The sequence below is a fragment of the Bos taurus genome, chromosome 18 (assembly GCF_002263795.3).
Source record: "Bos taurus isolate L1 Dominette 01449 registration number 42190680 breed Hereford chromosome 18, ARS-UCD2.0, whole genome shotgun sequence".
In the NCBI taxonomy this organism is placed as follows: domain Eukaryota; kingdom Metazoa; phylum Chordata; class Mammalia; order Artiodactyla; family Bovidae; genus Bos; species Bos taurus.
Window position 1 is genome coordinate 57,030,468 of NC_037345.1, and position 11,831 is coordinate 57,042,298.

The 11,831-nt window shown below is 53.7% G+C and overlaps 1 protein-coding gene and 1 non-coding gene across 2 annotated transcripts; one reads left to right on the plus strand and one right to left on the minus strand.

Annotated features, from left to right (window-relative positions):
- Positions 1-2,475: 2,475 nt before the first annotated feature.
- TRNAC-ACA (transfer RNA cysteine (anticodon ACA)) lies at positions 2,476-2,547 on the plus strand. Its single transcript has one exon. It is a non-coding gene; the product is annotated as a tRNA-Cys (tRNA).
- Positions 2,548-5,576: 3,029 nt separating this feature from the next.
- Positions 5,577-11,335, minus strand: KLK14 (kallikrein related peptidase 14). The gene is made up of 6 exons (XM_010815248.4): positions 11,221-11,335; positions 10,947-11,055; positions 9,680-9,848; positions 7,490-7,743; positions 6,671-6,807; positions 5,577-6,091 (listed from the first exon to the last, which is right to left on the minus strand). Exons 2-6 carry the CDS (start codon positions 10,984-10,986, stop codon positions 5,936-5,938), a joined length of 756 nt encoding a protein of 251 aa, XP_010813550.1. The 5' UTR covers positions 10,987-11,055; positions 11,221-11,335; the 3' UTR covers positions 5,577-5,935.
- Between the last annotated feature and the right edge of the window lie 496 nt (positions 11,336-11,831).

The following is an 11,831-nucleotide window of genomic DNA, read 5'->3' on the forward strand; positions in this document are numbered from 1 at the left end:
TTATACGAACATACTACAATTTCTCCCATGTTCCATGGAAAAGAATTTTTTTTTTTTTTAAACAGCCTGCTCTCAGCCTTCTTGCTCTCCTCCCAGTTTTGGCTCCCCTTGACTGCAAGTCTCTAAAATGTTGGCTACATGTCCTGCCTGGCATTTCTCTTCTCCTGGTCTCTTAAGCCCACTCCCTGCAGGCTTCCTCCCCTGCTAAACTTTACCAACTGTGCCCCTTTGATGGACACCAGTGATATCTGTGTTACTGAAGCCAGTGGCTGGCTCTTTGGGGTTCACCTTTGATGCATCGGCCGCATTTAACGAGTGGATCACTTCCTGCTCCTTTGAAGTCTTTCCTCGACTTCTGAGACACTACCCTCTCCTGGCCCTTCTCTTAACTCATTGACTGCTTCTCCTCCGTGCCTGGTGCTGTTTATTTCTTGTGAACCTCTACATGATCAAGCATCTGGCCCTCTTCTTTTCCTCTGTCTACGCTCACTCCCTTGGTGATCTCATCGTGGCTTTAAATACCATCGACATGCTGACGACTCCCACATTTCATGTCTCCAGCCAGATCTGACTCTTAAATTCCCCACTTCACATCCAACTGCCTACTCAACAAATACACCTTCAAAACCAAGCTCCTGACCTCCACCCCTCTCTCGTTCCAGATGAGCTCCTTTTAGAGTCCTGGTCTTCTCAGTAAAGAGTCTCTTCATCCGTTCCACCCCTCCGCCCCGACCTCAGTCTCGCCCTTGAATTTCTTTTCTCACGTGCCACACATCTGTTTTGCTACCAAACCCTGCCCACTCCGAAACAGATGCGGAATCGAGACCATTTCTCAACACTTTTCATCCTCACCACCCCAGTCCCTCCCAGCCATCCTCATCTCTCACTGGGATTGTCACAACTTTCTTATCTGGTCTCCATGCTCTCGTCCCTGTCTGCCTACTCTCTGTTTACCGCACACAGCCGCCAGTGTGACCCTTTAAAGATGTAAGTCAGGGCAGGTCGCTCCTCTTCTGAACAGCATGCATTGCCTCCCACCTCATTCAGAGTGAAGGTGTCCTTATGGTGGCCGAGAAGGCTCTGGAACCTCTGCTCCCAATAGTCCTCCGATATCACTTACCCCTTCCTCTTCTCCCACCCTTCCCATGCCATGCACAATCCCATCTCAGAACCTTAGTAGTTACTGCCTTCCCTGGTGATTCAGTGGTTGAGAATCTGCCAGCCAACGCTGGGGACGTGGGTTCGATCCCTGGTCCGGGATGATTCCACATGCCGTGGGGCGACTAAGCCTGTGGGCCACGACAACTGAAGCCTGTACGCTCTATAGTCCATTCTGCCGCAACAAGAGAAGCCACTGCGATGAGAAGCCCGCTGGTCACAGCTAGAGAAAGCCCGTGCGCAGCAGTGAAGACCCAGTGCAGCCAAAAATAATAAATAACAGAAAAGAACTTCAGTAGTTCAGTTCTCATTCCCGGAGCCCTCTTCCCCACCAGATGTCTGCCTGACTTCTTCCCTTCTTGCCATCTTCTGTGAAGACTTCCTTCATTGTTGTAGCTGGAGATCCCTGAGATGAGGTCCGGGAATTACTAAGGAGGGCTCACAGAGCTCAGAAAAGCTCCTCTACTCAGGATGTTGGTTTATTCCAGCGAGACAAAATGGCGCACCGGGCCAGGTCCAGGGCTGACCAGGCCTGTGCTTCCAACCGCCTTCTCCCCTGGGGTCGTATAGACAGACAGTGCTTACGTTGCCCAACACCAATGTGTGATAACACGTACAGAGTATGGCCCCCCAGGAGAGCCCCCCGGGCCTTGGTGTCTCGGTTGCTTTTACTGGGTGTTGGTCACGTGGGCACGTGGCTATCTGCCTGCACTGCTAGCTTTAGTCTTCAGCTCCCCTGCAGGTCCAGCACGCCCCCAGACCTCCACCACGAATCGCCTTATTGAAATAGACTATCTGACGTGGCCCAAGGCCCCTGGGTAAAGAAAGACACTGTTATTAGGCAGAATACTCCAAGGGCTTACAGGTTATCTTCCAGAGAATGGGCAAGGGCCAAACTTTTCTTTGTAAGGTAAACAACAGTCCTGCTGAATTAACCACTCAGTGCATGACCCACTTACAATTATAACACTCTTCTGACATTCTTTGCATCTCTATCCCCTCACTCTGCCTTGAAAGTGAAAGTGTTAGTGGCTCAGTTGTGTCCCAGTCCTTGGGATCCCATGGACTGTAGCCCACCAGGCTCCTCTGTCCGTGGAATTCTCCAGGCAAGAACGCTGGAGTGGGTTGCCATTTCCTTCTCCAGAGGATCTTCTTGACTCAGGGATTGAACGCATGTCTCCCGCACTGCGAGCAGATTCTTAACTCTCTGAGCCACCAGGGAAGCTAACTCTACCTTACTCTGCCTACTCTGCCTTACTTTTCTCCAAAGCATTTACTCGCATCCGTAATATATATATATACTTCCCTGGAGGTACTTCCCTGGTGGCTCAGATGGTAAAGCGTCTGCCTACAATGCAGGAGACCCAGGTTCAATCCCTGGGTTGGGAAGATCTCCTGGAGAAGAAAATGGCAACCCACTCCAGTATTCTTGCCTGGAAAATCCCATGGACGGAGGAGCCTGGTAGGCTACAGTCCATGGGGTCGCAAAGAGTTGGACAGGACTGAGTGACTTCACTTTCACTTTTCACTTTATATATATATATATATATGTATGTATGTATGTATTTTGGCCACTCTATGAGGTTTGTGGAATCTTACTTCCAGAACTAGGGATGGAACCTGGGCCCCAGCATTGAAAGTGCCGGGTCCTAGCCATTGGACCACCAGGGAATTCCCAATGTTTCATGTTTTACTTATTTATCTGTCCCTTGTTTGCCCCTCCTCCAGAAGTGAGTTCTCTGAGGGCAACAGTGTTGCGTGCTTTGTTCCTAGAGCAGTAACTGGCATGTAATAAGATTCAATGAATATTTGCTGGATGAGTGAATGAGCTGCAGGCATTTTTGAGGGTGTGGTGAGATATGAATGCTTATCTGAGCAAAAGCTTGCCAGTACTTGGTGAAATCGATGAAGAGTAAGACTTTTGGTCCAGTGATCCTGCTTTTGTGAGTATTCCAGAGAAGCCTTCTGTAGATATATAAGGGGCCTGCCCCACAGTGGTCATTACACTATAGCCTGGGTGTCCATCACTGGGGAACTGGGTCATGAAATGTGGCGGGTGTATACCAAGAGTGGTGCTTCTCAAAGTAATAAGCATTGAATCCCCTGGATTGCGGGACAGGGTGGGGGTAGGGGTTGGTGGCTCGGGCGGGGGATCTTGTTATAATGCCTATTCTGGTTCAGTTGGTCTGGGATGGAGTCCAAGACTCTGACTTATTTCTTTTTCAATATTTATTTTTAGCTGTGCTGGGTCTCTGTTGCTGAGAGGGCTTTTCCCTAGTTGCAGCCGAGTGGGGCCTCTTCTTCGTTTTGGTGCCCGTGCTTCTCATTTCGGTGGCTTCTCTTGTTGCCTAGCATAGGCTCTAGGCACTCGGACTTCAGTGGTTGTGGTACATGGGTTTAGTCGCCTTCCAGCATGGGGAATCTTCCCGGACCAGGGATCAAACCTGTGTCCCTTGAATCAGCAGGCGGATTCTTATCCGCTGCACCTCCAGGGAAGTCCTGATTCACAATTTTAAAGGTTATGCTGCCTTTACAGTTTTTGTAAAGTATTGACTTTATTCTCCCCCCAGCAGTCTTCTGAGCTGTTGTAGCCAGGCAGGTCCCAGGCTGCCCCCTCAGAACTCTCTGATCCTGGGTTGTCCCCCACAGCTGAGCAGCTGGACACATGTGGCCACGTAGGCTTCTACTGTATCTGAGTTCTGCAGTATCCAAGCACAGAACCTCGACAAGATGGAGATGGAATCGGGAAGGGCTGCCCAGGTGCTTGGGGCTTCCCAGGTGGCACTAGAGGTAAAGAACCTGCCTGCTAAATCAGGAGACAGAAGAAATGTGGGTTTGATCCCTGGATCAGGAAGATCCCCTGGAGAAAGGCATGGCAACCCACTCCAGTATTCTTGCCTGGGAAATCCCATGGACAGAGAAGCCTGGCAGGCTACAGTCCACGGGGTCGCAAAGAGTCAGACACACCTGAAGTGACTTGGTACGCACAGATGTCCAGATGCTCACCGTTACAGACATAACATGACAGGCATAAACAGCCTCGAAGCATAGATACTGGCAATGATAATTAGGAATTGAGTTTTGAGTACTGACTTTTCAAAAGCGTACATTATTTAATTGCAAGTTTCTGTAATTTAATTTTATATTATGGCTATGTTGAGCAACCGGCGCTCCAAATCCCTGAAAATTTGCCAAGAGGCTCTTATGGGCTGGTATGAGCTGGCTCTGGCGTCCATACAGGGCCTGCCACCCAGCCCAGGTTTAATGACCTTTTTGTTCCTAGAGACTCTCTGCCTTTAAATGATGTTTACTGTTTCTTGTCTGGCACCTCCTGCTAGGATGCAAGCTCTGTGATGAGAAGCGTTTACATTTATCTGGCTTGTTCGTGGGCCTACTTCCAGTACCTAGAACCATGCTCAGCGCATAGTAGGTGCCCAGTAAATAGCGGTTCTTGAATGAAAATAAGAAAGAGAATGAGATTCGTAACACAATGATGTTGTACAAATTAGAAGCAACGCGTTGTAACAACCGACGTGTGCCAAGGAGGCACGTTATCACAGGCCAACTGGGCTGGTGCCTGTGGTAAAGGAGGGTGTTTGGAGTCAGGGGTGACAAGTAGAAATACGTAAATAAAATGAGTTCAGGACCTGAACTCAAGGGTGTGATGAACTTAACTCTCCTCACCTAACATCTGATTAGGAAAAAGAGGACCTCTTCATTTGCACCGTGTTTTCCCAGGAAAACAAGGTCGGGCTTTGCTCTGCCTGTCCTGGGCCTCAGCAGTCCCTACTCATAGGACCCCAAGAAGAGGCTGGGAGAGGGGTGGTCCTGCTCAGGGGGTCACACTGCAAGGCTGGGGCGTTTTCTTCCACCACACCAGGTACGGTGGATGGCGAGGGGGTGGACCCTCCAGGGGACACCATGCACCTCGGGGCACGGCTCCTGGCTGGCCGTGATCGGACCTCTATGCATGTCTCTGTTGAGTGCCTTAAATGAATGGGTGAATGGAATTTAAGATTGTTAAAAAATGTTCTTTAAGCTGTTTATTTTGTATTGGGGTATAGCCAGTTAGGGCTTCCCTGGTGGCTCCGTGAGTAAAGAATCCACCTGCCAATGCAGGAGACTCAGGTTCGATCCCTGGGTTGGGAAGATTCCCTGGAGGAGAAATGGCAACCCATTCCAGTATTCTTGCCTGGAGAATCCCCTGGACAGAGGAGCCTGGAGGGCTACAGCCCAAAGGATCGCAAAGAATTGGATGTGACTGAGCGGCTAAACACGCAGGCGTAGCCGATTAACAACAATGTTGTGATAATTTCAGGTGGACAGCAAAGGGACAGAGCCACACTATATACGTGTATTCTCTCTCTCAAACTCCCCTCCCATCCAGGCTGCCACATAACATTGAGCAGAGTCCCCTGTGATACACAGTAGGTCCTTGTGGGACTGTTAAAATTTTATTAGTAGCATTTATCTGGTTTTTAGAGACAGAGAGCTTTGAAAATTGTCTTCTTCGGAATGTGGTGCCAGTTCAATGCCTTTGTGTTCATGCTCCTGCTCTGGTGTCTTGGGGTACCCTGGATAACGATGGGGAGGATATAGGGGTGCAGAGAGAACTCCTGAAGGAACTGCTCTGGGAGAGGGGAGTTCTGAGCCAGGGGTCAGGATCAGGATGCTGAGGGTCTGAGGGAGGAGGAGCTGGGGGCTGGGGTCCCTGGGTCTTGAGTGGGAAGGGCAGGGTCTGGGGAGCATGTGGGCAGGTGATGTTCTGTCCCGCCGGCTATGATCTTCTCCGTATGGTTCCCTGGATCCAGGTGTGATATTTGCACAGGTTGGTGTAGACGCCGGGGTAACCAGGCTGGGCACAGCGCTCCATCCCCCAAGACACGAGGCCCTGGAGCTGCCCTCCACACACCAGGGGTCCCCCGGAGTCACCCTGATGGGGAGAGATGGAGATGGAGACATCCGTGGACCGACAGCCAGAGCCCTGGCCACGGGGAACCCGAGAGGCAAAGATGTGGGGGGTGGGCTGAGACCCCTGGAGATCTCAGCCCCTGAGGCTTGGGGTCCCTTGTCCCATGTGACTCTTGGGCTCCTCTTCATCTTAGCTCTGCATCTAGAAAACCGCATGTGTGTTTCCACACTGCGTGTCTCTGGAGCCATTGCTCAGGGATGGATTAAGACCTCCAGACCCTGAGCACAGCTTTCTAGGGCCCCATATGTAAAGACGGCAGTGACAGCAGCAATTAGAGCTCTGCACTCTTGCCATGGACGAGCTCATCCCATGCCACCCAGTCCTGCTGCCCCCATGGGACAGGTGAGGAAACTGAAGCCCGGAAGGTTAGGTCCATACCCAAGGGTGAGCAGCTAGGAGACAGCCTGGCTGTGACAACCTCTCTCGGTCTCTGGGGGTGGGAGGGGGGCCTCCCCTGATCTTCCTGCTCCTGAGGTCCTCTTGTACCTAAGTCCCAGCCTGGAACAAGCCCCCTCACCAGGCTTTCTCCCTGGGGCTCACCTGACAGGAGTCCTTCCCACCTTGGGGAACCCCTGCACAGACCATGCCTGGGGTTATGGCGCCAGAGTAGGCCCGCCGACACTCCTGATCCGAGGAGATGTTGATGTTCACGCATTGCAGAGAGTTGGGGTACCTGGCTGGGGGAGCATTGAGGTGTTAAAATGAGGTCTACTCTCCAATAGGACCCAGAACTCAGGGCCTGAGACCCTCCTCCTGCAGACCCAGGAGTCCTGACCCCCAGCCCCTCCTCCCTCAGACCCAGGGGTCCAGCCCCCAGCCCCTCCTCCCGCAGACCCAGGGGTCCAGGCCTCCATCCCCTCCTCCCGCAGACCCAGGGGTCCAGGCCCCCATCCCCTCCTCCTACAGACCCAGGGGTCCAGACTCCGGGCCCCTTCTCCCGCAGACCCAGGGATCCAGACCCCGGGCCCCTCCTCCCTCAGACCCCAGGGTCCAGGCCCCCAGCCCCTCCTCCCACAGACCCAGGGGTCCAGGCCCCAGCCCCTCCTCCCTCAGACCCAGGGGTCCAGGCTCCCAGCCCCTCCTCCCACAGACCCAGGGGTCCAGGCCCCAGCCCCTTCTCCCCCACACCCAGGATCCAGGCCTCCAACCCCTCCTCCCCCAGACCCAGGGGTCCAGACCCCCAGCTCCTCCTCCCCCACACCCAGGATCCAGGCCCCCAGACCCTCCTCCCCCAGACCTGGGAGTCCTGACCCCCAGACCCTCCCGACTCAGACCCAGGGGTCCAGACTCCCAGCCCCTCCTCCCACAGACCCAGGGGTCCAGCCACCAGCCCCTCGTTCCCAATGCAGGGCCCCTCACCAACAGGACTAGAGATGGTGCCCCAGCCCGACACAAGGCAGGAAGAGCCCACGCGGGCGCAGGAGCTGGCCACGGAGATGGGCCGCACCCTCGGCCCCAGCCGGGCGGGCCGCTCCAGCTGCAGCAGCATCAGGTCGTTGTCGTTGGTCCGCGAGTTGTACCGGGGGTGTGGCACCTTACGGACCACGCGCAGCACCTGCTGTGTGGCCTCCGGGATCTTCAGGTTGTGCTTGCCCAGAGCAACTCGAAGGATCCTGGCCCGCGACCCCCAAGGGTGGTGCTGCTCAGGATGTGAGCTGGAGACCCCGCTCCCTCCCCTGGGGATGAGTTTTCCTCCAGGTTAACTCTCCCCCTGGGCTTCCCAGGTGGCTCAGTGGTAACGAATCACCCTGCCAAGGCAGGGGACACCAGAGATGCGGGTTCCATCCCTGGGTTGGGAAGATCCCCTGGAGGAAGGCATGGCAACCCACTCCAGTATTCTTGCCTGGAGAATCCCCATGGACACAGGGGCCTGGCGGGCTACAGTCCAGGCTCACAAAGAGCTGGACCCTGCTGAGTGTGCGCGCACGCGCGTGCGCGCACACACACACACACACACACACAACCCTCCCTCTAACCACAGGCAGAGGGTTTCCTGGATTCTTGGGCCCTTTCCCCCAGCCTGGACACTCTCTCTGGGTCCAGTCTTATATCCTCCCCTTCCCCTGGTGGGCTGTGCCCTGCCTTCTGAGGTTTGTGCTTGCTGGCTCTGCCCTAGGGTATGCGCCTGGGTCAATACTCTGTATTCTAAAGTGAGGCTCTGAGCTATGGCTCTAGGCTCTAAATCAAATTGATCTTCTGGAGTAGGCGCCAGGGAAGCTCCACTGAAGTTCCAGCCTGGCCTTTGGGCTCTAGACATCCTAAACTTTTGACTCGAAGCTAGGAGTTGCGTTCTAGATTAAATCCAGAGGCTAGCATACTTTCTAGATACTGGTGTGCGCTCCAGTTTCTAGGTTGAGTTCTGGGTTCTTGATGAAGCTCTGGTTTATGACGTGGGTTGCAGACAGTGGCTTGAGCTCTGTGGTCCAGCTGGACTCAGGGTTCTAAACATCAGCCTGTATTCTTGATATTAGGTTGGGTTCTGCTTTCGATCAAATTACAGGTGATAGTCCAGATTCTTGGTTCAAGATTCTGGTCTGAGCCTTCAACCTCAGGTTGGGCTCTAGGTTCTAGAAGGAGCTCCAGACTATGGTCAGGATCCCAGGTTGTAGGTGTTGGTTCCATCCTGGGCTTTATGTTCTAGACTCTGGGGCCTCGGTTCTACACTGAACTTCAGTTTATGGCATTAGATCTGGTTCATGGGCACTGGGTGAGCTTTTGTCTGGACTTTGACTTCTAGTGTGGGGTCCAGGTTTAGGTCTAGAATCTGGGAAGGGCTCTGGGCTCTCTATGAAGCTTTAGATTATGGTCTTCATTCTGGGATGGAGAGAGAAGGTTGAGGTCTGGGTTCTAGGCTGCTCAAAGAAGAGCTATAGACTAGACTCTGGATTAAATGTTGGATCTAGAACAAGCTCCAGGTTCTGTCTTTATCCCACGCTCTGAGCTACAAGCAGGTTTCCAGATTTCATGGCTGGATGGTGGGCTCTGAACCTGACTCTGGATTCCAGGCAGTGTTCTGAGAGGGGGTCCTGAGTGAAGGTAGCTCTGTCCTGAATTCAACCACCACTCCCAATCTTAGTCTCTATGTGGAGCTTGGCCTCTGGATGGATGTCAGGTTTTGTGTTAGGTTCTAGATTCTGTGCAGGACTCTAAGCTGGTATATGGGTTCCAACCAGCTTCCCAGGTGGCTCAGTGGTAAAGAATCTACCTGCCAGTGTATGAGATGCAGGTTCGATCCCTGGATCGGGAAGATCTCCTGGAGGAGGAAATGGCAACCCGCCCCAGTATTCCTGCCTAGAAAAATCCCATGGATAGAGCAGCCTGTCAGATTACAGTCCACGGAGACCTGAAGAGTCAGACACCACTGAACGACTGAGCACATGATCATGGTTTCTAAACAGCTGATCGATTTATGGCTGGCTTCCATGTTCTGGGTCTGTGGTTCTAGGCTCTTATCTAGACCCCAAACTAGGATCCAGCTAGTACCCTGGGTAGTACACAGGCTAGACTCTGGAATTCACTTGGCAGAAGAATTAGGAAGGGACCACTCACGGACGGGCGCAGTGAGCAGCGGTGATGACCCACTGGTCGGACAGCAGGGACCCTCCACAGAGGAAACGACGCTGGGGGCCTTGCAGGAGGGCTGCCTGCCACGGTTGGGAGCCCTGGGTGCATGTGTAGCCACCGATTATCTTCTCATTCCCTTGGTTCTGGGCCATGGCTAGGAGAAGGCAACGGTGAGCTAGAGTGGGGGAAGCAGGTAAACAAAAGCTCTCCCACCCTCCCCCTAGCTCTCTAGGATGTCTGGAACCCACAAGTCCCCGCTATGCTGCCTAATCCTTAACCCACCCATCTTTACATACCCCACCCTGTATGAGATACGCCCAACAGTGCCCCCAATATTGTCCAGACACAACCAGGGAGTTTTCTGACGCCCCCTCACCCCCAGGCACCCCATAGCATCTATTATGAGGCCCCAGAACCACCTCATCCACGGTCCTGACACTACCGCCCCTAACTCTGCTTTCCCACGCATGCTTTCTACGATCACTTTATGCAACATGCCACAGCTCCGCTCAGCAATCCTCCAACACCTTCAGGGAGCTCCCTGTCCCTTCCCCAGACTTCTCACTCTGTGTGTGGTCCCCCAGGATCACACAGGGCCCCCTTGCTCCCTACACCCGCTCTGCATGCCACACCACTCCCCAGCCAGGAGCCCACCACCCCATCATCATTTCTGCCGTCACTTAGTTCTTCCCTAATACAATCAACAGGGCTTCCCAGGTGACTCAGTGGTAAAGAATCTGCCTACCATTTAGGAGACAAAGGTTCGATCCCTGGGTTGGGAAGATCCCCTGGAGGATGAAATGGCAACCCAGTCTAGTATTCTTGCCTGGGAAATCCCATGGACAGAGGAGCCTGGTGGGCTACAGTCCATGGGGTTGCAAAGAGGCGGACACGACTGAGCGACTAGACAACAACGCAGTCAGCAAGTGTCCTGCTGGTACTTTCTCACACGACTCAGTCAAGACCTGATTGTTTTGCTCGATTCCTTCCCTGATTTCTCACTATCTCTTGATGTTGTTGTTCAGTTGCTCAGTCATGTCTGACTTCACTATCTCCTACAAGTCTCTGGACCCTGCGATACTCCAACACCTCCACCACTTAGAACCTGGGCCTTCCTCTAGCACGCTCCTCAACCATGGTCCCCAGACTACCCCCACCCCTTCTTGCCAGGTGAGCATCTCAGGTCCCCAGGCCCTTCCCCATCTCCCCGACTCTTCTCAGAGTCCAGCTCCACCCCCACCCACTGTCTTACCTACAGCCAAGATCTGAAGAGCCATCAGCATGAGGAACATTCTGAGAGCTGGTGGCTGGATCTTGGTAAATGCAGAGAGAACGTGAGGGCCAAGGAAGCTTCAAGAGACCTAGAGGTTATAGGTGAGAGAGCCTCTTAGAGACTGAGACCCTTAGGGACATGGATTGGGGGACAGAATAGAGGTCAGAGACCAGAGGGGCAGGGTCTGGGCTGGGGTGGGGTCGGGGGGCTCCTTGGTGGCTGGAGAGGATGCTGAGAAAGGCTCAGGGCTTGCCTTGATGTCTCCTGTCTGGTGGAGTGGGGGTGGCATCTGGCTTCCTTGTCACTCACCGAGGCCTTTTATCCCTGGTCTGAGTAGCTGGCCCTGCTCCTTCCTCCACCCTTCTGAGGTTTTTTTTTTTCTTTTTTTTTAATTGCCTATTTCCCACTCCAGGATCCCCGTCCCATCTCCTCCCATCTCCTCTCTGGCCAGAGAAGCAGCCATAATTGTTCACGAGAACCTGCCTACCTGGCGGGGGAAGGTGTTATAATCTGGGAGGAACTCAGGGAGGGGGGACTCTGGGGCAGGGTGGACAGGGTGGGGTGGGGGAGGGACTCGGGGGAAGGTGCTGGGAGGGGCTGGGAGAGGGAGGGACAGAGGTAGAGAGAGAGAGAGAGGCTGCCCCGGCAGCAGAGAGAGGCGAGGAAATGTGAGAGAAGTAGCAATAGGAAGGCAGAGGGAGAGGGAGAGGAATACGGGCCAGAGAGACGTGTGAGAGGTGGAGAGAATTTAGGGAGATGGAGACTAGAGACGGGGAAGGGGGAGGCAGACAGAACAAGACAAGATGGGTGGGGGCAGGGCGCAGGGATAGGGATTCACGGAGAGATGAGAGTGGGAAGAGTGAG